The sequence below is a fragment of the Pterocles gutturalis genome, unplaced genomic scaffold (assembly GCF_000699245.1).
Source record: "Pterocles gutturalis isolate BGI_N339 unplaced genomic scaffold, ASM69924v1 scaffold15085, whole genome shotgun sequence".
NCBI lineage: Eukaryota > Metazoa > Chordata > Aves > Pterocliformes > Pteroclidae > Pterocles > Pterocles gutturalis.
The window spans coordinates 32,787-57,974 of record NW_010143826.1 but is presented as its reverse complement, the minus strand read 5'-3'; the positions used below and the strand labels follow the sequence as shown (position 1 = coordinate 57,974).

The 25,188-nt window shown below is 43.8% G+C and overlaps 1 protein-coding gene across 1 annotated transcript in view; it reads right to left on the bottom strand.

The window, feature by feature from the left end:
- UTP20 (UTP20, small subunit (SSU) processome component, homolog (yeast)) overlaps window positions 1–25,188 on the bottom strand; it is a gene marked incomplete at its 5' end in the record, with an annotated part of 65,067 nt that overhangs the window by 7,629 nt on the left and 32,250 nt on the right. The window contains 27 exon segments of the mRNA XM_010084882.1: window positions 520–651; window positions 1,582–1,764; window positions 2,804–2,873; window positions 3,599–3,678; window positions 4,456–4,566; window positions 5,079–5,207; window positions 5,991–6,161; window positions 6,979–7,095; window positions 7,383–7,524; window positions 8,448–8,614; window positions 9,323–9,490; window positions 10,064–10,162; window positions 10,939–11,095; window positions 11,563–11,702; window positions 12,218–12,507; window positions 13,350–13,429; window positions 13,954–14,093; window positions 15,370–15,507; window positions 16,182–16,322; window positions 16,710–16,865; window positions 17,375–17,527; window positions 17,619–17,669; window positions 19,583–19,726; window positions 21,061–21,148; window positions 21,595–21,739; window positions 22,715–22,941; window positions 23,808–23,887. Coding sequence (XP_010083184.1) covers window positions 520–651; window positions 1,582–1,764; window positions 2,804–2,873; window positions 3,599–3,678; window positions 4,456–4,566; window positions 5,079–5,207; window positions 5,991–6,161; window positions 6,979–7,095; window positions 7,383–7,524; window positions 8,448–8,614; window positions 9,323–9,490; window positions 10,064–10,162; window positions 10,939–11,095; window positions 11,563–11,702; window positions 12,218–12,507; window positions 13,350–13,429; window positions 13,954–14,093; window positions 15,370–15,507; window positions 16,182–16,322; window positions 16,710–16,865; window positions 17,375–17,527; window positions 17,619–17,669; window positions 19,583–19,726; window positions 21,061–21,148; window positions 21,595–21,739; window positions 22,715–22,941; window positions 23,808–23,887 — 3,699 coding nt within the window.

The following is a 25,188-nucleotide window of genomic DNA, read 5'->3' as shown; positions in this document are numbered from 1 at the left end:
CCCCCTGCCCCTCTTTCCAATGGTGGCTTTCATATCTCCACTTTAAACAAAAACCAGAAGTCCCTCATCTCCTGCCACTGCAAGGAAGACCAGAAGCAGGGAAAGCTACCTTGACACACATACTGCTACATGCTGTCAGCCCACCAAGTCATACAGGCTAAAAACAAAAGCCCGAGACTCGAGAGCTGTTTCAAGAACCCCTTCCACCCACAGAGATTGTGATGGAGGCCAAGGCAAGGAGCAATATATCTGCTGGTTACACAGGATGGGTTCAGGCTCAGGCCAGGTGGCTTTGCAAAGTACCTTTGCCCCTTCTGCTGTAACACGACATCAAATTTGGGCTTAAAGATTAAAAACATGGTTCTAGGTCAGTGAGGTCCCCTTCAGAACAAATGTGTTTTTTGTGTCTTTCCTCAGTCCCAAGCATTAGGTCCAACAGTTAAATCTCTCCCATACTTCTCTTTTTCCATTTTCTTAATTCTCCTTCCCCAAACCTCAGACATGGGAAAAATTACTTACATTTTCAAATTTAATTGGGTTGATTTCTTTTTCAATCACAGTGAGGACAGCCTCAAGCCGCCGTTCAAACATCACTCCCTCCACTTCAACAAACAAACCACATGCCTGGGCAGCCAGCCTCCTGTGTGAGCTCTGCCAACAGAAAGAATAACACCCCTTGTTACCTGATAATCAAATCCTGCAGCTCCCACGTGCAGGAGCTGGCAGCAACCCTCACTTCTGCCTATAGCAACAGCATCTTAAGAGTACTACTGAAAAAGGAGATGCTGCCAGATAGGGACAAAAGCACCTGGCAGCACAAGTTATCCTTGGAAACACACCCTGACACTGAAAACCAAAAGGCCTTTTCCAGCCTGGTTCCCAGCTGCAAAGCTCTGGAGACTCCTTTGCACTCTTTGATTCTTCACAATGCAACAGGTGGCTCACAGCTATACATCAGAACTGAACACATTAGAGATGAAAAGGATGAAGTGTTGAACAACACTTATTCCACTAGTACAGAGGGATGGAACCCGAGTCGTCTTTGAGGATAACTAAACACCCAGGCACCCAGATCAAAACAGGAGGCCTATAAGACTAGGTTTGCCACCTTCCAGCTGCCAGCGACAGACTGAAGCAAGTCTGAGCTAAAGACAGAATGAAAAGCCAATTACTGGGATCAGAAGAGCTTTAAGCAATTTGCTCAAACCTTTAACCTAAGCAAAGACTACCTTTGGTGAAATACCAGACCCAAAAGAGGAACTGTTAGAAAGCAGCACAATGCAGCTGTGAAGTCTGTAGGCTGACCTACAGCAGCAGCAGCTCCCTACATTTGTGCAGCTATACGAAGCTGTATAATTTCTTCCTTTTCTTACTATCAAGAGCTATGATGCTGAGTATGGGTTTACAGAGCTTTTATTCTAAGCTGAGTCTTGCTCACACTCTTTTCCTAAAACTCCAAAGTCAGGCATAACTGAACCCACGGATCCACTAGACCTGGTATTAGCAGTCTCTCACTTGCCTTAATTTTACTCAGCCCCCAAACAGAGTCCAGACCTGGTCAGTAAAAAGACCAAAGAATACCTTCTTGCTGTGAAACCACTCTGTGACCAGCGTAAACATCAGATCTTGTTTTTCGTTGTTTATCTTACTGAGCAGAGATTTACATGTCAAAGCCGCCATCTTTTTGCATTTGGCAGAGTCATCATTTATCATCATCATACAAAGAGAGAGAAAAAACAGCCCGCAGTATTTGTGAAGGAGATCCTAGAAAGAAACAACTGTTAGTCAACCACACATCCTGAAGAAGCTTCTGGCATTTAAAGGGGAAAAGAGGGGCATTTGTTGCACAGCAGATAGGAATAATGTCAGCCCTGAGTGGGGTCCACATCAGGCAGCTGAGCTGAAAGGACAGGATGATCCAGTTGTTGGAGCACACAGGAGTGTACAGCAGCTCTGATTTGCTAACACATCCCTGGGATAGCAAGTTGTCAAACCTCAAAGGGCATTTTCGTGCTCAACTCTCACTGTAACAGGCTTAAGTCCCTTAGCACTGCAGCAATCAGCCCAAAAGCCCCTTTCTCAGAGATAGCAGCTCTCTGCTACTGTACAGAGTTGCTGGGAAAAGAGTTGAGACACTAAATCTAATCAGGTGGTGCTGAAGCACAGCTTATTATACAGAATCTCTCTTCCTTCCTCCCAAATTCTTGCTTGATTGCACTTCTCTCAGTCTCCTGAGTGCTCCGTCAAGCTCCAGCTGCAGAGCTTCCAAGCATCTTAGCATTTTGGGTATGTTACCCTGCAGAGATGCACAGTTATTTTTCAGCTTTCATTTTGATCCACCCCACTGAGAAGCCCGCCCTCTCCAAGTCAGGCCAACAAAACATATGGTACATTACCTACCAGTTCAGTTAACAACATACCTCATGAATGTTGAAAAAACCCAACAAAACAAAAACCCCAATGAGAAAACTCTAGACTTCACTTTCTATTCCTAACCCATTTCCTAAACTGGTTGTGTTTCCTCCTGGCATAAATCACCATCAAGTTTATCCAAATTCCAGCTGACAGAGCTTTATTTTACTTGCAGACTGAGCACATTAGATAAAGAAGTACTGCAGACTTTCCAGCATGTAATATCTCTTTTGGAGCAAGGCCAGGTTCTTTGGAGATAAGTGAACATTCTGCTCAAGATAAGAGATAATAAGAACTACCAAGGGTTCCCAAAATAAACTGCTTGTAAAATGCTGTTACTGCAAGCTGCAGTAACTGCTTGATGCTTGGAACACCAAGGGGTGCTTGTTACCTTTGGGAACATATCAAGGAGGTACGCAATCATCTCCAGTGCAGATTCCCTTCCAGTTTCATACTCGTATCTGTGAGGAAATGATTAACAGTTAGGACTGGGTTAATACTCTAGAAAGTAGCTAACAATTACAAGAATGGCCAATGCCAGCAACACACCCTGAAGGGGATCTTTCTACAACAGCTACCGGACCTGGTCTGATAGGAGCAGAGGAGCAACAGACCCATCAGCTCCATCTCCCAGAGAACAGGCACAGAGAGACAAAGAGGTGAAAAAGGGCTCCAGCCAACTTGAGTCAGCACAACCACACTGTGCTATGGTGCTAGGGAACATGGTAAACTACTGTCACCTTGAGCAAGGGAGGGGCCACACCCAGAAGGAAGTTTCAGGCACTCTGAACTGGTGCAGTTGATCTCACCTGTGCCTGAAACTGCAGTTGAAACCACTGCCATGGGACAGCAGTCATATAAATGTACCTTCCCTTATTCTTTCTGAATTTTCCAGTTCATCTGGTTCACAACCAGTCGAGCTGGTTACCCACTAAGAAAACAACTGAACCTTTGCTTACAAAGAGATAAAGAACAAAGGCAGCTGTGAAACAGGGAAGAGAAAAAGGGCTTGCTTTATCAAACAGCCCATCTGAAAAAGGGAAATGTTTTAGAGGTAGGAAAATCAAGACTTCAGCCTCACCCTCCCCTCCTCATGAAGAGCCCTTTGGTGCATTAGGTGGCCACTAAAGTCATATTTAAGCAACAAAGTTCTGTTCTGACAGAGATGTCAGGAATATAAACTCACTCCAGTTGTGCGAGCATGAAATCCAAATTGGTTTTCAGCTTGTCACCGAGCGGGTAGTCCAGAATGTATTTTAAGTAAATCTGGAAAGAAAAAACAACAGAGAGGAGTTACAAGAAACACTCAGGAAAACTTGTAAAAAGGTTATGAAGAAAATGCAGTGATGGAACAGCAAGTTTACGAGAACCATCACTTTCTTCTGTGTAAGTTCCTATTACACAAGGGGCCAACAACAGCTTTCAAGCTCTGTGCCCGGAACAGGATCTGCAGGCGTTTGACAACTGCCAGATAAGTCTTTAGAGTACTACTGTGATTCATGCAGGATTCTGTTGAGAGATTCTGCATTCTTCAAAATTCATCCTATAACTATGGAAATGCACTATTTGGTTATGCACAGCTCCTGCTGTATCTGTATCCCAGTGCTTGAAATGAAGCCACCAATTCTGCCTTTTGGTGGCTTTTACCTTGGAAAGAAGGAGGAAGTAGTGGGAAGGAATCACAGATTTGTGGCAAATTCTGTTCTGCTGGGATTCAGAAAAGGGCAAAGCTCTTAGTTACAGGGGCCTAAAAGCCTCCAAACGAGGGACCATGTCACTGCTGCTGAGCAGCCCTCTGAAGGTACTCCATGGCAAGCAGTCTCACTATAGGTAAGCACTCCGCGATTCTGCTGTGCATCAGCCACAAGAACAAAAGCAGCCACAGAACCAGGGGACAAGGATCAGTAAGAAGCGGAAATGTGGCTAGGGGTTCAGTGGAGCTAAGGCACATGTCTGTGAGAGCTGGGATGGCCACTCTAAGCCCTCTCAGCCTGTTAGGCTGCTCTAAGTAAAGCAAGATGAGTGACTTTCCATTCTACCAACCTGCCTGCACTGGACTCGCACCGGCTCACTCTGACCTGTGATGGCCAGCTGGGCAACCTTCTGCAGCACATCATCAATTTCAGGGACAATCAGCTTCCTGGATAAAATAGCCTAAAAATGTGAAAGTACAGCTGAAGTCATATCATTTTGCTTGCACCGTCTGACATGCAGTACTCATGCAGTACCTGGGGCTACACTGGTCTTAGGTCATACATTAACACTGACTTTTTCACATCTTCAAACATAGCTAGAGCAACTTTAAACTTTAAAAAAAAAAAAAGGGGCAGAAAAAGGTGGCTTACAAATCTGTATCTGTTTCTTTTGGAGGACACAGAATACCTGGACTAATGATTAGGGATGTCAATTCTTTAGCAAAAACATCCTCAGACCCAAATACATCCTCATACGCATGCGTATAAAACAGCATCCCAAACAATTTTAAACAGCAACTACAAGTCAAACAGGAAAGCTTTGCTGCTTCTCCCATCCACCCCATAACAGAGAACATTAAACCCATTCAGTGGCCTGTTTCTGACGTGAAACAGTACAGCATTTCACCAACAGACAGAATCACTGCCATTCCAGTGGCTCACAGAACCCATACACCTGCTGCAAAGAAATACCTTGAGAAGGCCAAAGGCAGTGGCTTGGCGTGATGAATCATAAATGTCTTCTTCAGCAAAGCCAAGCAACACTTGGAGCTGTTTGCTTGTTATCTGACTCTTTGCATTCTTCACAAGTATTGTTACACACTACAAAAATCAAATTGCACATTGTCAATACACATGCAGTGCCATAAAACATAAGCCCACACCAAAGCCTGACTGTTTACACCATTTAGGTTTGAAAAGACAAACTGCTGCTCTGAAATATGCAGCTAACACTGTTCTCACCACATTTTGCTTTCAGCTGGCAATTCTGAGATAAAAAGTGAACACAATCAAATACATAAATTCATACTAGCCCTTGAAATGAGTAGGGATGCTCACAGACATGAACCATGATGCAGGAACACAGCCAGGAAGAGGGGAAAATTCTTCTGGCATTGTCATTCAGCAATTACTCTAACTTTCCCTTATGATCATAAAGCTGTAATTAATTCAGCAACACATTTAGAAGACACCTACAGGAAGACACTGCACACTGTAAGTGTAGTTATTACTACTACCAATTGCCTTGTCTCACTTCAGCTGCAACAGTTTATTCAACGAATCATGTTACAAGCAAGCTATGCTAGTACAAAACTGATGCCTCTCGACAGACAGTGTGGTAACAAGATACTATTATAAGGAAGAAAGAAGGCAAATATGCTTCTACAAAAACACTTCTCCAGATCCAAGCTGTGCATTTTTGGTGGGTAACTTTCTTTAAGTTTGCACTTGGGAAAGGATCAGCAAGGCCACATTTCCCTTGCTACCTTGTGATCGCCAGACTACCTCTCCAGGGACAGCTGCAGGAGGGATCTGGAGCTGGAAGAGCCTCATTCTGCTGAGCTAATCCTAAAGTAAAAAAGAGCAGAGCTGGGTCTGACTTACTTTGAAACAGCTCACAACCAGGTGGAAATTCTGGCCTTTGGCTACACCTGTCTTGGCAAATTCTTTCAGCAACAGGAAAAGCTGCTTGATCAGTGTCTCCAAATTTGTACTGATAGAAGGCAAAGGGAACTTTAAAATCCATACTAAGGACTGGAGAGCACCAGTTACCACCTGTAAGAAAGAGCCAAAGGACAGCACATGGGTACAGTGACACTAACAGAACACATTTCTCACTCTGTTACAGACATGGCCAGGCTAGCTGCAACTGTAGTAAAAAGGAATTAGCCAACAAAATCAACCTCTTTCAAACCATTCATATATAATACAAAGGCCTTCTCAGTTCTAAAACCACTATTTGCCACTCCCTAATTCTCTAACTTTGATTTTACTAAGTGAAGACATTAACACAGTGCTGATGGAAGCAGAGGTGCCTTCAAGGCATAGAAGTTGCTCTGCCAAAACCCCAGGTCACCTGAAAGCCCTGTTCCAGGTATCTGATAGCCTACGAAGCATGCCTCCCATTTTGGGAAACTCAGGGTTTAACAGATTCCCTCCTAGGCTCACTCAAACCCAAAGCTGCCCAAAAAGGAGGCTGTCTATGGTGTTGGGAATAAAGACATTAGAACTGGATCAAAAGAAACCACAGTTGTGACAATATCACTCCCAGTACCCACAAGACCTCACGAATATCCTCACAGATAGCCTATGAAGTCTGCGAAGTCCAGGCTACAAACATGCACCAGGAAAACTTGTCCATACTTGAACCTGTAGCACTAGGGGCAGAGCATTCAGTCCTCCGTCAGCCACAATCCTTCCTCCCCCTTGGGATATCATGTCCTCAAACAACTTAATCTGCACACTTATGAAATCAGGTTTGAAAACTGGATAGCCTTCTCTTCTCTTGCAGATCAACTGCAGATGACATTTGTGGGCAGAACACTTCTTAGTAAAACATACAGAATAGACAGACTCCAGCTCAGAACTGTACCTTGACATCCATGGATTTCAGGCAGTCTATAAGCAGCTGAACAAAAGGATCTAGCATTTCCAAAACACCCTCCTCAGAAGAATTTACCCTGGACCTCTTCAGGCTCATGTGCAGCAGCTGGCGAAGAAAACACAGGACATTCATCTCAAAGTCAGGCTGGGACTCACATATATCAAGTAAGGTCCCACACTTCAGGTTGTAGTAGAATTGATGCCACATCCCATTCAAATACCTGCAACAGGCTGAGCACTTTTTATATCTCTCTAAGAGGCACCATTGGAGTTACCAAAATAAAGTTAAGGCTATTGCCTGTGTTCTTAACGCAATATATCCAGAATACCTTCCTTTGGATGCTCTTAACAAAAATTTTGATTGCAAAGCTTTGTATCTGAGGAGATCCTTACCCGAAGTCCTGAATCAACCAAGATATATGTGTTAGTCCTGCTGCTGACACGTGCTTTCTGCCCTCCTCTTGTGGGAGTGGGTGGGAGCAGCAGGCAGCTGTCTGGTTGCAGCCGAGGATCTGGAGGAGGGTCAACTTTTTTTCTGAAAAGCAGTGTATGGCAAAGGACAATATTCAGATTTCAACCCTCTCCACAACAAGCTTGCTGTTGGGAGTGAAGAGAGCTGGACTGCGCTCAGCTGCTACCCACACAGCAAGCAAAAGCAGGTCACACACAGAACATAGTGAAATAAAATTAACTGGAGTGCAGCATGACAGACAGGACCTTCAGACTTGAGAACGTCACTGTTACAAAGATAACAAATGCATGCTGATTTGCATTATATCCCCACTTGTTTCTTCTCAGTGGACAGACAAAAGTTTGGTAGTTCCTTCAAGCAAATATACCTCCCACCACTATCCACTGCACTTCATTTACTGGTATTTACTTCAGTTTCTGATGGCTTATAAAAACTGGTCCAGGAAAGCTGACTCTAGAGCAAGCCAGCCTACACCATAATGTAGGAAATGCAAGACATCCAGATCCAGCTCTGAGCAGTGACACCATGAGATGGAGAGGAAATCTGATGGTTCTCCCCGACTTCTGCATGAACACTGAATAAAGTGACAACCCACAGTTTCTCTTGTTCCTGACCCCATGTGAATGGCCAGGACCCCAAACACTCTTACATGCCAGTTTGTAGCTCCCTCTTAAACACTGCCCCTCGTCCCTTCATCCAAACACCCAAATGCATATATCAGCTTACCAGACGGTGAAAAAGCCTTACTGAAGGCCCTGAGCATTTGCAAAAGCAGACTCCCATGAGTTCAGGAAGTGATTGCTCCCATTTCCAAGCTTTCTCCTTGCCCTCTGACTGCCCAAATAATTCACTTGCATTGAAAACAAAAGGCAAGTGAAAGCAAGGAAACCCTCATACACTTGACTGGTTGGATTTGAGAGCTGCCATTTCTGCAAGCAAACCTTCCAACCAATATCAGACCATGCGGATAATACCCTGGAACTCACTTGGCCTTCTCAGTGAGCAGAGGCAAGTTTTCACTGATGAGACCATGACTGAGGAGGAGGAGGGATTCTGCATTCATGTCTGAATTGCAGATCAGCCCTGCCATGATGTGACGCAGTGCCTCATGCACCTTCCGGACTATCTTCAAGCTTGTGGTGCTCTCCAGAATCTGCAAAGGTACAACCATAAGAGTCAGGAGGGCAACATGAGGGCAATGATCTCCCATCTGTACTCAGAAATCAGGGCAAAAGCCAGAGCAATTCCTCCCTCATCTCTGCTGCCTTAAGTCCCCAGATCTCTACATGAACAGCATCCTATCGCCTCAGCTCTGCCTCAACATCCCTCCTTTCCCTCCAGCCTCTTCTCAGGCTCCGGTCAGTTCACCTGTCACCACGAGGACACTCTAGAGCTCATGAGCAAACCAGGGCTCAATCTGTGCATGAGCTTGCACTCTACTAAAAAAAAAAAACAAAAAAACCCAAAAAAAACCAAATAAAAAAACCAAAAAAAAATCTCTGAAAAGGCAGTTATTGCACATGGACAAACCACAGAGCTGCCTTACAGGACTTTGGCGCTCCAGAATAAATGGCATTAACAGGAGCTGGAAGAGGGAGACAGCATGGAGAACTCATAGTGGGATGTTTCCACTCTAACAGGGGAAAGCTTCCCAGAACACCATTTCCTACCCTGGACATCAACAGCAAAGTCTCACTTTATGAGCTGGGTGCATACTGCCTTCCAAAAGAAAAATGAGAAGCCAAAGCGTGATTATATAGGAAACGCCACAGTAGCCACTTGGAGGCTCTAGAGTTTCTTTTAGATTATACAGAACTGAGAGTGCTTTGAGTTAAGAAAGACTCTGGCTGAATTTTCTTACCTCTTTCAGTGGCAGAATAAGTTTTGTCACCTGGCCCTTTCCTATGAACTTTCCAAGAATTTCATAGGAATCATAACTCTTGTTCTTGCGTGCTTCCATGACCTTGGAGACAATTCCCTTAACTTCCTTCTCTTCAGCTATATTCCCAAACAACTCTTGGTTGAAAATCTATGGAAATCAGGCAAGAGAAGTGAATGAGAAGAGCAGAAAAGCAGAGCCAGATTCCTTCAGTAGCAGCAGAACAACACTTTTTCCACACTCACAGAAAAAAAAAATTCTCCAGGTTTCCCACAAATCATGTCTACCTTTCCTTCGTCAACATAAAACACCCCATCTGGGGCACACCAGATGAGGAAACTCCTCGCACCCCCCTGTGGTGCTGTGATACAAAGAGCAGGACCACAGTCAGGCCAAGACATCTAAATATACCCCATCCTGGGCTCCCTGGACTGCATTGACTTGATGTCTGTTGACTTGCTCAGCCATTTATTTAACTATCTCAATCTTAAATCCATTCCCTCTCGGGACGCAGGGTTCAGGATATAGCCCCAGAGATATTTTGTTACTCTACAAGGGGTCTGCTGATGCCTCAGTAGAAAACAGTCTCCTTCCTTTGCAGTACACAGGCAATCAGCTCCATTTGCCACCAAGTCCGAGACAATCTACACAAAACCTTCGCCTCCCAGAACCTGCCCCGGGCACTTCATGATTCTCTTTCCTTCAATCTTTAATTCCTTTTACCTCAATCAGGATATCTAAGCAGGGGTCCAAATCACCAACATGAAGCCTGGTAGCAAGGCCCTTCAGTAACAGGTTCACGGTGAAAGTCAGCACATGGAGCTAGAGAAAAAGAGAACAGATCGTGTTTCCAGCCCCCTGCATAGACCTCTTTAATGCATGGGGAGACTCCCATAGCAGAGATGCCACAACTCACACACTGCACTTGAGCTCTTGCTACAGGAAAAAAAAATCACTGGGAGGATGAGAATGCATGTACCAGCAAGCAGGAAGAAGACTCATGTCTCTCCACACATTCCAGCAGGAGGGCCAGAATCTCCTCTTTTCCCAGTGCTTTTACTGGTATTTTTAGGCTGTGCTAATTGGCGCTTTCATTATTATAGCAGCCAGAAACTCACACTATTCTGCTGTGGTAATTCACATAGAAAATTATTCTTAACCTAAACCACTGTGGAAAGAGGAAAGATGAATTAATAGTCAGAACCTTGGCTCTTGATCTAGGAAGCAAGACTTCAATTAGCATCACCACATACTGTCTGTGCAGTCTCTGTGGCAACTCACCTCGGTGCTTGGCCCTAATGAACTTAGTGGAAAGATTCCTACTAATTTTATTGGAACCAGAAATTAATTCCTCACCTCCAAACCTCAACTCTTCACTGGGAAGATGGAATCTTTCTCTTCTTCCCTGATTAGACTCTAAATTCTTTGGGTACAGAGCCTCATTTGAGACTTGGCATAACAGAGACTGATGCAGACACTATTATACCAAGCTATTCTATCAGTGCAAAACAATTTCAGTAGCAACTTCTCTTTGGCTTCTCCTCCTAACACACTAAAAAAACCTACAGAGAGCAGAAGAGTAAGAATTTCAGCATTACCTGGTACCCATGGACAAGAGTGGACTGCATCTCTTTTAAGATGTACAGAAGGTACTTCACTCCCAACACTTCCATGATTTTAGTGAGGGTGTTACGGGCGATGTCCCGGATTTCCTGAAATCTGTTCCTCAGAAATGTGCAGACTTTCGGCAGGATGCTGGAAACCAAGACAGACAGTTCACCCTAATTACGCCAATTACACTGCTAGTTAAGGAGGCTGCTTTTCAGGGATGTTTTACAACCAGAGCTATACTCAAAGCCAGCCTCACAGAAAGGCCTTATAATCATATACACACCTACTGTCCTTCAAGACATTTTACAGTTTGTCTTCTCTTTCTGTACACTACTCTTTTCTCAGCTCTGCCACCCCTACCTCTGCACTCTGCTTCACAGCTCTGCTCTTCTTTAGAGATCTACTAAGTTCCTCTCAAACTCATCTTTACAGAAGTCAAATGTTAACAGAGGGGAACGGCACTAGGAAAATGCATTTCCAAAAAAGGTATTTCAGGACTGTTAGGATATCCCTCTTGGATTTAGCCTTGTACATAACCACAGCTTAAGAAAGGTGCCTGAACTCATTCCCAGCACAATGAACAGCACTTAAGGAGCTCTGACAGGATTTACCTTGGCAGGTTGGCTTCCATCACTTCTTGGGGAAGACACTGCATCATCCTGACCATTGCAAAAGCTAATGGAATACGAACTACCTCGTCATCATTCACAACATTGGATTTCACGAGCTTGTGTTCCTCATCTCTTTTAACCTTTTAAAGAAGAGGCATACACAATGCACTTTTAATATACATAAACATATGAACAGAGTTTTAAGCAAATCCTGCTTTTTCTCAACAAACCCTGAGAAGAGGCCAACAAGGCAAGCTGCTGTCCTCTGCTGACTACAGGAAAAACCCAGACAGCTAAAGGTCAGGTGAGATCAATCCTTGTGTTTTCAATACAGAAGCTAAGCTGGGTGCTAGCAAGAGGCTGAGAACTTTTCAACAGGCCACATCAAGTGAATTGTTTCACTTGTGTGGTTCAAGAGAGTTCTTAGCAGGGAAGTGAGGATACCACACCCACACTGACCAGGGGGTCTGTCAGTAATCTCGATGACACACTAAAGGGGATGAACCTTCTTTTGTGCTTTTCCGTGGACTCCTCCCAGTTGCACCTACCTTTTTTTTTTTTGTGCTGCATTTCCACTGGGCTCTTTGAAGTAGCTTCCCAACCCTTACAGTATCAGCACTGGCCTGCAAGCCACCTTCCAAAGCCAACTTCTTACCTTTGCAACAATACACCTGTGCAATTTAGGCAAGATGCTGACTGTAACTGTATCTTGAATGTGTTTGATCAGACACTCCAGCTCCTCTTTATTTCGAGGTAAGAAAGAAACAGGTCTGGTCACTTGCTCAGGATCTTCAGATTTCTCAGCTGCATGCTCTGGTTCTGCAGACTCCTCAGGGAGATTCTCCCCTTTTTTTTTCTCAACGACCTCCTCTTCTCCTTCACTCTGCTCCAGATCCATGGCTTCTTCAGCCTCCATCACTTGTTCAAGGTCCATGGCAGCAGCTTCTGTCAAGTAATTGTCAAAAGCACAGGTAATTATAGGAGGCCACAAAGACTGAGCCCTTAGAAGAGACTCTTGTGATGACTTCGTTCTGGACAAAGCTCCTACCTATCACCAGCAACAGTAAACAATCACTAAGCATCAGAGTTGTTTTACTGGGCAGAGAAGCTCTGGCATGCCAGTTTCTGATAACCACCCCTCAGGGCTAGGCTTAAAGCAAAGAAGAGGTAGCTCTTTGGCTGAACTCCACAGACAGCTTAGCAAAGGTCAATGTGTGTAGAGAACTGCCATTGACTAACATTTGAGAATTTCACAAGGCAAGAGGTACTGACAAGCACAACTGTGAGATATCCTCCTTCCTCAGAATATCCCAAAGACTACAACATAGGTAACAACAATGGTGAAGAAGCCAAAGATACCACTTCTTCCCATGAAATACTGGGGGAAGCAAAGCCAGGATGTACATCACCCTGGTTAGGCAGCAGATAACAATGAGAGCAGCCAACATCAAGGACAAAAAAATACAGATGTGTCAGCAGCCAAATGGGTGGGTGAAGACCTTGGAGAACTCCCCACATTTGCATAAACCCAGCCTCAGCTGTTTCGGTATATGGAGGCCTGGGATGGAGAGGTAACGGAGATGGTTCCCTCCACCTCCCCTCACTATGTCAAAACACAGGAAGACAGTCTGCAGCGCTCCTGAGGAAGTAAGTCAAAACTAGCTTTCCAATATATACATTTTAAAAAGCTGGGAGTAGCTAACCTCAAGAGTAAAACACTAAATTTGATTAGCTGCACTTTAAGCAATTAGAGATAGCGTTTCTACAATCAGGAGCAGAAACCTCACCTTGGTTCTCAATGGTGACAAGCTGCTTTTCAAGTGTTTTGTGGTCAAAGTGAAAGGCTTCCAGCACTGTCTCTAACAAACTGCGAAGGAAAACAGAGAGATCAGCTCTCCATCCTAAAAGGAGAAGCTGCATAGCCCAACACAAAGGAAGACCTTAGAAGACCTTTTTAAAAAATTTCAGACTCAGTGACAAAGCAGCTTAACGAGGTTTATCTTGAAATAACAACCCAGGAAATAAAAACAGGTAGCTTTTCAGCTAGATGCATTCGGTGACCTAGGTCACTGTGAAACCTCACAGACAGTGGTACTAGAGCAATGGAGGTGTCCCAGGAGCAGGGACAGCCTGACAGAGGCAGAAGCTGCTAATGCTGACATGCACGCAGTGAGATATAGCCCTGAGAAGGCAATGACCTGTTAATCCTTCATAGTCCAGTCACTCGAACTCCAAGACCATGCCTTCTTTCACTCGCATAAGCCCACCTCAAAGTGGGCAATCTCTCATGCCAGGGAAGAGGTTAAAATCCATGTGATGCTCCTTAAGACACTGAATTTTGCCTTAGCAGTCTTTGGAGAAATGTAGAACAACACTGCTCACAGTACCTACCTGACTCCCAGCTTTGGACTGATCTGTCCGGTTTGCAGGACATGGATGAAATGTTTTAAGTGGTACAAGTATGCTGACCAGGAGAGATGGTGGCACACAGCTCCAACAAGTTCAACCGAGGCTGTTACCATATTTTCATGCTGTTCAAAACATAGAAATTCAGTTGCTGTTAGCATTCATGCTGAACACACGTCTAAAGCATACTTTACCGAAAGTGACAAGAGCCAGAAGATGTAATGTCTGTTTAGTGGGGATGCTTGGTAATCAGCTCTTTCAGATCTCCTCCTGATCACCAGGTAAAAAATAAAATAAAATCACAAACCACCAAGCACAGATCTCCCAACCCACTTCCTCCAAATATTTCTGCACACATTTAACTTTTCTCACATAACTATATCTATGGGCTCACTTGTGTGAAGAGCTAAAAACCAGTCAAGATATCTAACCACAGACACATGGCACGCTGCTGAGCTATGCTGATCAACTAGAAATACAGTTGTGATGTGAAATAAAATGTGTTTTGTTTCTTCACCAAGGTTTCAAATGCATTTTACCTCCCATTGGTCAAAAAGTGACTGCAGTCACTCTACTGATGGGCAAAGTCTGTATAGCTGCATGTGCTGGGCCCTGTGCCTAAGCTCTAACTGTTTCAGCTTCAGAAGAATATTTCTGACAGTAAGTGAATTAGACACTTGCTTGGTCTGACATAATCAACTTTGCTCTTCTCCTGACAGTGTGCAGGGAACTGTACAGAAGTGTGAAGTCTTGCCTTTCCAAGTCACAAGCAGAAAGTCTATCCACATTGACACTACAAGTAATTTCATTGCATATGTTTTCAATAAAATGTACAGAATGTGACTAACTAAATGTCACCCTTCAAACTTTAATTACAAAGCTACTAATGATTTCAGAGGTTTTCAGCTGATTCCTGCAGTTCCCCTGAAACTCCAGAGAAAACAGTATTTATTGCCACCTCAATTACTAGGCACAGCCCATGTTCCCCACCACACACATTCTGCTGCTAAAGAGTGACTAATCTCACAACTGAACAGGAAGATAGCAGTTAGGAGGCAGAGGGGAAAAAATAATAATCTGATCACAAAATATGTAAACAAATATAACCCCAAGTAAAAAAACAAAAAAAAACCCCAAAAACATAAAGAACAAGCCCCAAACACTTAAGAGATCCATCTTCAAGAAATAGAACAGGTTTAACAGATATAGGATTGGACCCAGATTGCATCCAGACCTTCCAAATCCTCTTTCTGCCACCAAAAGAAGCACAGCACTCTTGTGTGAAAGGGGAACACCCACTCCACAAACCCGTCAGCCTTTTAAAATGGTTAGTCTTTTAAGGAGAATAGTACAAGTAAGATGACAATATTCACAATGGATGAGTTCAATTTAAAAGCCTACCTTAAGCATTTTTTCACTAAAAATGGCAGTAGTAGCATAAGGCATGATGTAGTTCTGCAGGGATTTGGAAGACAGCACAAGTTTTTTTTCAGTGAGCTGCTTAGCTAGTTTCCTCAGAGCTCGTGCCCTCCTGTGGATCTGAGACAAACATGAAAGACAGTGAATGAGGTGGCCCCTGAGTCACAGCTAGCTCAAGGGAGCGCATACATTCAGCAGTTCTGAAAATGCCTCTCTTTTAAGTAATGACATAAACATATTACACTCATTTTCAAGGACTGGCCATGCCTTTTTCCTTCAGTCTCTGGACTTTCACTAGCTTTTTGCTTCAGTAAATGTTCCAACTCAACAGGATATTTCACTGTGAATTCACAATTGTAAGACTATGCCACCTTCAGGCATCAGACAAGGGAGCCAACTGATACAACAGGAGAAGGCCTAATAAAATTTCAAGGAAAAAAATTTAGACTCTACATGTAACTACAGATGTTGCAAAGGCTCTCTGTGATTACACCTCTGAGAGCAGGAGAAACACTTAATTTTCATACTGCAAGAAAAAACAGGAGACCAGGATTTGCGCAACATCTCTATTACAAAGGCCTGTGAAGGAAAAGGGCTGCAGATTCTCCAGACAGACAGTAGCAGGGAACAGGCTATTAAAAACAAAAAGACCTGTTTTAACAATATCTAACCACACAGGTTCAATTTCTCTGTAAAGACAGTGCATAGATGCTTTGGAAAACACTACCTCAAAGTAAAATGCTTTTGCTTTGGCAGGGGGAGAGAAGCACTAGGGAATGCCTGTTGCCTCTTACCTGCATGTGTTTCATGTTCTCAAAGAAGTCCATGTCGGGATCGTGGCAGTTGGTCAACTGGACCAAATCCCGGAATTCAGGATTTGCTGGGAATGTTTGAATGAGGCAGGAAAGCAATGATGTGTAGTCCTGCTGGATGCTCTGCAAACAGCAAGCAGTGAACGTTAAGCATGTCTCAGAGAGGCTGCTACAGACTCCTCAGAAGAGCAGTGCTGTCATTTACAGAGTATTTCTGGCCAAGTCCTATTCTTTGATAACAGCAAATACACCTGTATTTTGGACTACACACACATTAAAGTCTCTCCTCCAAAGAATGAGCTACAACTGAGAGAAGCTGAACAATGGCAAAGAAACACAAGACAGTGGAGTTCTCTAACTTGTTACATTTTTATAAGATTTCACATGAAGGGCAAATTTGATTACAGTGGGTATCTGCAACAGACTCAAATAACTCATCCATAAGAAGTCTCATATGCCCTGGCATCCTGAAGACAGCTGGAGATGTGTAATCAGGTAACAGTGCCTTACCTCAGTCTTACTCTTCAGCCCTCTTCTCACAGACTCCAGGAGAGTGTGCTGGATTAATTCCTTGTAGTCACCTTCTGCGTGGTCGATTTCTGACAGTCGGCGGATAAAACTGGTCAAGCAAAGACTTGCGTTGTCACTAAGAGCCATATCTCCTAGCTAAGTGGATGAAGAAATTGTACCACATGAGTCTGGATATGACACCTTTTTCTCCCCAAAAGACTGAACAGTACCACTGGACACGACATCACATGGCCCGTAGAGACCCAGTAACTCTTGAGACCCTTCCTCTTCTAGCGCCGAATTAATGCCCATCCCTCCAATCAGGAGAAATCCTTCTACATTTACCAGCAGGCACACACAACCAGAATATGCTTTCAAGACTGTAATATGCCTTTTATACAGTACAAATTGAATGAACAGAGCCAGGGTTCACTGATAGAAAGGTGCACTGTACTTGGGTGAGCCTTCTTGCTGCACTGTATTTGCCCTTCTGGACACACAGGTGAAAAGGCAAGCAAACAAAAAAACAGTTGTTTGCAAGAAGACTCAAATATGCCCTCTGAACATTTTGCAGTGTCAAAAAACAGCCAATGGAAATACTTTGGAAGTTAAGATTCATCATGGACACATGGTACACGAAGCAAGAGAAGGAACACTCGGCCAACCTGTATGGTATAGAAGCAATTGTGCATAACAGGGATGAGGAAGTTGATATCCACTGCTTGCATTTCCTTGATGTGGGCTGTGATTGACTGGAATGCTGACAGACGTACATCAAAGTCAATATCATCGAGATGTCGTTGATCAAAGGCATTCAGCTACGACAGAGCAACAAGTTGTTCATGAAAAAGGCCAGAAACACAACAATATGGTGTTGGGGAAAAAAGTGAGCAACTAAACTGTGCATACCTTAACAACATCAGTAATATACTTCAAGTCACTGTCCAAATCAGATAAAGTCTAAAAAGAAACAAAAAAGAAAATAGTTTAACTGTTATAGTTGTTAAAAGTTTGGAGAACTCAAGACATTACCACTTGAGACAAAAAAATAAAAAAAGCAACAGCATCAATCTTTCTCCTGTTAGAAGCTTTAGAAGAGCGATTCTTCCGTAAGTTGCAAGATGTGTGTCTTAAGTTCCTACGTTTCTAAATGTCTACACAGAGTGTTTCGTGGGTTTTCCTGATGAAAAAAAGAGCTCTAAGTCACTTCAAAGAAGTACAAAACAGACTGACTGCTATAAATCAGTGAGAGAAGAATACAAACAGAAATCATCTTCAGGACACCGAAAGCCATTATTTCATAAAGATACAGGATTTGTTACAGATGAAGTGTGATTTATTTGGCTTCTCTTACACAAAAGAACCCTGGTAATGCTCACATCAACCAGGCTGTAAGCCAAAACTTTTATAAATCTTTGTGCAGCTTATTAATTTCTATCATATACAGTTGTGTTACTTTCACTTAACAGATAATAGTGATTGAAGGAATCACAGAATGGTCTGTGTTGGAAGGGACTTTAAAGATCGTCTAGTTCCAACCCCCCTGCCATGGGCAGGGACACCCTCCACTAGACCAGGTCGCTCAAAGCCTCATCCAGCCTGGCCTTGAACACCTCCAGGGATGGGGCATCCACAGCTTCCCTGGGCAACCTGGAACAAACTGGAACAGTGTCTCACCACCCTCATAGTAAAAAATGTCTTCCTAGTATCTAATCCAAATCTACCCTCTTTCAGCTTAAAACTGTTACCCCTTGTCCTGCTGCTACACTCCCTGATGAAGAGCACCTCCCCATCTCTCCTTTAGGCCTCCTTTAGGTACTGCCAGGCTGCTATAAGGCCTCCCTGGAGCATTCTCTTTTCTAGGCTGAACAACCCCAACTCTCTCAGCCTGTCCTCATATAGGAGGTGTTCCAGCCCTCTGATCATCTTTGTGGCCCTCCTCCAGATCCTCTCCAACAGGTCTATCTCCTGTGCTGAGGATCCCACAGCTGGACGCAGCACTCCAGGTGGGGTCTCATGAGAGCAGAGCAGAGAGGGAGAATCACCTCCCTTGATCTGCTAGCCACATTTCTCTCGATGCAGCCCAGGACACAGTTTGCTTTCTGGGCTGCAAGCACACATTGCCAGCTCACGTTGAGCTTCTCATCAACCAACACGCCTATCCTTCAGGGCTGCTCCCAATCCATTCTCCGCCCAGCCTGTATTTGTGCTTGGGATTGCCCTGACCCATGTGCAGGACCTTGCACTTGGCCTTGTTGAACTTCACGAGGTTTGCATTGGCCCACCTCTCAAGCCTGTCAAGGTCCCTCTGGATGGCATCCCTTCCCTCCAGTGTGTCCACCACATCCACACAGCTTGGTGTCATCAGCAAACTTGCTGAGGGTGTACTTAATCCCACTGTCTATGTTGTCAACAGAGGTGTTAAACAACACCGCTCCCAATACCGACCCCTGAGGAACACCACTCATTACCAGTCTCCACTTGGACATGGAGCCACTGACTGCAACTTTTTGAGTGTGACCATCCAGCCAATTTCTTATCCACTGAGTGGCCTATCCACCAAATACATGTCTCTCCAGTTTAGAGACAAGGGTGTCGGGCAGGACAGTGTCAAATGCTTTGCACTAGTCCAGGAAGATGATGCTCTTTCCTTATCCACCAACACTGTAACCCCATTGTGGAAGGCCACCAAGCTTGCCAGGCATGATTTGCACTCAGTGAAGATGTGTTGGCTGTCACCAATCACCAGATGATGTAGATTAAAATGTTTTTTAAGATCATGTACAACAAAGATAAATACTAGTACTTATTTTGCTCTTGATGTCTTATAAGAAGTCAAAAAAAGCTCAGAAAGACACATAAAAATGCAATACCTGAAATACCAAGCACAGCTTATGTCGAGAGAGTTTGTTCTGGATGACAGAAAAAAGCTTTGCCAGTGGTTTGAGAAAGCTTATAGGGTTTGAGCAATGCCTCAGCAAGTTTTGCACCGTCTCGAGAATGTCAATCTCTGTACTCTGAAAGAGACAGATAACTGTCAATAAATACTGAAACCTCATGAGATTATTTCATTTCCTTGGGAAATATTTCAAGACACAGAGTGAACATAACCACTTTGGTGTGTTTTACCCAGATCACAGATACCAAATAAGAACAAAGAATTAGAAGAACACACTCAATGCAGTCATCAAATCTCTCAAAAGCACTCGCAACCTTTCAATTAGACACAAGCACAGTGTTAGATAAGAGTGCCATCATGATGAAGACTTCCTCAAACGACTCAAAGGTCAGGAGAACTAACAGAGCTTTAAAAAGCAGTCTTTCTGTAACCTGTGAAATGAACAGTAACAGCACCATATACTTGCATGATCTCCTTGAATGGAAGTCATATATGGTCCCGTAATGATTCACAGATTTAAAAATCAAGAATCCTCTGCGAACAACTAAATGACCACTTGCAAAGCAGAAGCTACAGGTTGCTGCCTAGCAGTGTTTTGGCAAGCCTAAAATCTCTCATTGATCAACTGCATGTCTTCTACAAAAACAAGAGCCAAGTCCTGATCCAAGGATTCACGCAATCAAGCTGAATAATCAGTAGATTAATTCACTGTAGATGGGACCATATTTCTGAAAACAAGGTTTGGCAGTGACAAAATAGTCTACCAATATCCTCAGTGCTTGATTTATTTAACAGCTAACAAAAGCCTAAGCCACAGAGAGCTCTGCTTCCTTCAAATGCAGCCAATATACTTTGCATGCCTGAGGAATTTAGGATTTTAGGGAAGTTTCAGTTTTGAGATACTGTACCCACAGACAGATTCCTCAGGAGTGGAAAGAGAATCGAATGGAAGCAGCAGATACGGGAGCATGCAAATAGTATAATGTTTGCCTTTCATCCTGCAACAGACCCATGTAGCACTGCCCGTTACATACCACACGCTCAACCAATATGTATCCATATCGCTGACCGGATGCTGTGGCTTTGGATTTGGGCTGCATAAAATCCACAGTGAAGAGTACTTATTTCAAACACTGCAAGGAATTTGGTGGATTGACTACAGTGGCAAAGGAGGTAGAGACTGCATAAAAACTTCTGCAGACCCTCCCCATGAAAAGGGGGAACAGAGTCAGCCTGGGCACTGGCATCCCTGCAAAGTATCCAGTGACTCAGACACATCAACACACAATGGCACAGCATTCTGAGCAGACTACAAACACATGAAGACTTGATTTCAGGCTAATCATGAGAAATGGCATGTAATCAGTAAGACTTTTAGCTGCATCCTAAACAAATATACTTTATTAAAAGAAAAATATGTGTTTAATAGGGGGGAAAGTAATTTCTACCTACCTGCTCCATGTTACTCTGATAAAGGAAAGGGAGGAGAAGGCTCACAAGCACTGAATTCTGACTCTTTTCTTGTATAAATTTGCTGATCCTGCACAATGAGACAAGGTCATTTACTATTTTATATCAATCCAATCACCAGTGCAGAGCAAAGAAGAACTCAGTCAGCGCTACTGCCTCATCACAGGGCTTTGTCAGCCCATCCAGGCTTATAGAGCGTATCCACCAAAATTATGGTATCAGCCCCAGTGTTCAGTTCCACATGACTGCAGGCTTTTCTGTAACTTTTCCTGCCCTGAAGAGGCAATGGTTTTGAGTACCAGCAACAGAAATATCTAGAATAAACTTCTGAAAACTTTTTGCCTCAGTCACCAGCAACTTGCAAGGTCAATGACAGATACAGGTATTTTCAACTCTTTTAAATTTAAATAGCTTGAGATGCAATGTTTTTTTAATTTGGAACCTATTACAAAAAGCCTTTTTCTACCTCCCTCCTTCCAACTTTTTAACTGTTTTGAGCTCTAAAGAATCACTTACTTGGAAAGTATACTCAGCTCTTTGCTGACTTGAGCTCTATACTTCTTCTTTTTCACCTTCTCCGCATTTAACATTGTTTTGCTGAAGTACTGAAGTATGGCAGGAACATGAGGCAGAACCAAGCGGCAACCTAGGCTGAGGGACTCTGCAAGGGATGTAACAGTTAGCAACACCCAACTCTGTGCTGCAAGCAACAGTAGGGAGATCCAATGCTACACAAACAAAGGGGGAAATGCAGACAAAGGAGATTTCATCAGTGGAAATAAAAATCAGTGGGAGCTATGAATGTGCAGGGCAGCTGGCTGCTGGGAACATGCACCAGCACTTGATGAGACCAAGTCTAATATTGTCTGAGCTGGGACCAAAGAAAGCACACACAGAGAATAAAAACTCTCCTCAGATGTCAGTAACAGGCCCGGTAAGTGTGGGCTTATCAAAAGGTACCAAGGACGTTCCTCAAAGGTAGCAACTGTCTCCTAAAATGGCTGGAGCATTTATAGATGTAGTTTTTTTTATCCTATCACTGACCTCTTGTGAAAATCAAAGCTGCCACAGAAAGGGCACAGCAGTAAATGCTCTCCTTTCCACTACCTTTGACTGGTACACGTGAAAGACAGCTCCACATCATCAAACACAGCACGCCACTGTTCCTGTCTACTACCACTCAAAAATAAAAGGAATCCATGGCAGGTCCTTCCTGTCAGGGAGCACAGACTAAACATCAGTGATACACAACCATGGGCATATAGGGAGCGGGCCCTTACATAAAACTTAATGTTAGGCTCAGGGTCAGATCAGCAATGCAGTTCTTGAAGTTATGGTTATCAGTCAAAGCTTCACAGGCAAAACAGATTGGCGACACAAACATTTGCCTTCTTCATAAGGAATTTCTCCATGCTCGGGACCCTGATGCTCAAATGTGGATCTCATCAGTCATTAGACAAGCAGGACTTTACAGTTCTTGAGCATGACAAGACAAATCTGTACATTGACATTTCCATCTCCACTGGGAGGTCTCCTTTCCCAGTATTCTCAGCCAGTGCAAAGACAACCTCATCATAATCTCACACCTCTATCCAAAGCACGCAATAAGCCTCTCACAACTCTCAGGCAGGCATACCTCCTGTCATGTCTCCAGTGACCTTGACAGCACAGTCAGTCATGCTCAAACGGGAAACCTTCTCCGTGGGCTCAAAATCCGGGCTGTTGAGAAGGCTATCAGCTATGTCCATCACAAGACTGGATGTGGTCTCAGACAGGTTCTTGGCTGACAGCACAGCAAACACATTTGACAGTATATCACACTCTGGGTGACCTGGCCGCTGCTTGGCAAGCAAGGGGAAATACCTGAGAGAAAGATTATAAAAAAGGTTGGCTAAAAATTTAAGTTTAGAACTTTAAAATTCTTTGCAAAAAGTCACACAAAAATACAATGTCTGTCTTTACTTCAAACAAGGAAAAAGTGCAAAAAAAGTCACAGAACAGTGTCATGAAAAATAAAATGAATGGAGGTTGAGAGGTCATCAATTCATTTTTCTTGCTTCAAGCCACAGATGTTTGTCCAAGTCTCCTGTTAGTCTGCTCCTAACCTAATAATCCAATACAATTTTTTTACATAAGTTGTATGTAAGTTCTTCATGCCTACAAATGACATATCTTAAAACATATACTGTATACTTCACAGTGAGTCTGTGGAAGAGGCAACAATCACTCGACAGCTGAGTTGGAATTTCTCAGTGTCTGCATCAAAAAAAGCTCTCTTACACCTTTCAGTATCAGAATCTCAGTCACAGATTCTGTGCTGAACCTGCCCACATTCTTTCATAGAATAAAAAGAAATACAAAATCAAAAAACATGAATGAAATTACATATTGTAAAACTAACTTCTCATCTCCCAGGACTAAGAAGCCATTGGTCAAGACACAGACATATTTGGAGAACTCAACCCTCTTCCTCACCCATCAGCTGGGTTTGGGCTACATATGCACTTAGTTGTTAATATATGGGAAAAGCAGCCCACTAAAAAGAGAGTAACTGCATAAACTGGAAAGCTTGCCAGCTGCATCTGGACTGCTATTAAAAGAAAAATGGTCTAATGGAAAAAGAAAATATGGGTTTTGACACAATTATTCATAACCTGTTAGTGTGCTCTTTTTTCCTTGAATTTTGTGTGCTCAGAAGTACTTACGCTTCTTTGTGAGGGAACACTTACCTGGGATTCTTACTCCAAGTGTGAATGAGTTTGAGCAGAAAAGTTGGAGAATACTGACTCTCTGAAGCCAATCTACAGACCTAAAGGAGATAAAAATCAGATATCGATACAACATGAGCAGATAAAGCCACTTAAAAACCTCATCTCTTACAAAGACCTCAGTACAATCTATAGTTTACCCTTTCTTAGAAAGTAATTTCATCATAATTTTTCACCTTCCTCAATATTTGTGGAATCACTCTTAGATTATCTTACTCCTATTTACACACTATTCTAGCTACCATTTTTGCCTTCCCCTTGAAAGTGGCTCCCCATGGAGCCTCACATTTGCCACAGAGACCTAGCAACCTCTCCTGGATCTCAAGTGCAACACCCAAGACTCACTCCTCCCACACTTCCTATGCCCTGGCCACAGCACCTGCCATTCCAGCATCTGATTCTGTGATTCTGTGATCTGCTCTATGTCTCCATGGCCTCACTGCTATAAAAGCACCCTCTCTGCTCAGGGAGAGGCTAGAGCACTGCACTGCCCCTTCACATACCTGGACACAGGCAAAAGAGACCCAGTGCACAGGTCTGGCTCCCTCCTCTCTGCCACTCTGCAACAGGCTGCATGTAAGTCACACAGCTGGGTTTCTACCCTGACCACACCCTGACTGTCAGCAGGGCACTGTTAGTGAACAGGCAGACAGGGGAGGCCCCAGAGCATTTGGGGGCCATAGCCAGGACGGTGCATGTAGGGTTTCACAGAATCACAGAATGTTAGAGATTGGAAGGGACCTCGAAAGATCATCCAGTCCAATCCCCCTGCTGGAGCAAGAACACCTAGATCAGATCACACAGGAACGCATCCAGGCGGGCTTTGAACGTCTCCAGAGAAGGAGACTCCACAACCTCTCTGGGCAGCCTGTTCCAGTGCTCTGTCACCCTCACCGTGAAGAAGTTTTTTCTCATATTCAAGTGGAACCTCCTATGTTCCAGCTTGAACCCATTGCCCCTTGTCCTATCACTGGATGTCACAGAGAAGAGCCTGGCTCCATCCTCCTGACACTCACCCTTTACGTATTTATAAACATTGATTAGGTCACCCCTCAGTCTCCTCTCTTCCAGGCTAAAGAGACCCAGCTCCCTCAGCCTTTCCTCATAAGGGAGATGCTCCATTCCCTTCATCATCTTTGTGGCTCTGCGCTGGACTCTCTCCAGCAGTTCCCTGTCCCTCTTGAACTGAGGGGCCCAGAACTGGACACAATATTCCAGATGCGGTCTCACCAGGGCAGAGTAGAGGGGGAGGAGAACCTCTCTCGACCTACTGACCACCCCCCTTCTGATACACCCCAGGATGCCATTGGCCTTCTGGGCCACGAGGGCACAGTGCTGGCTC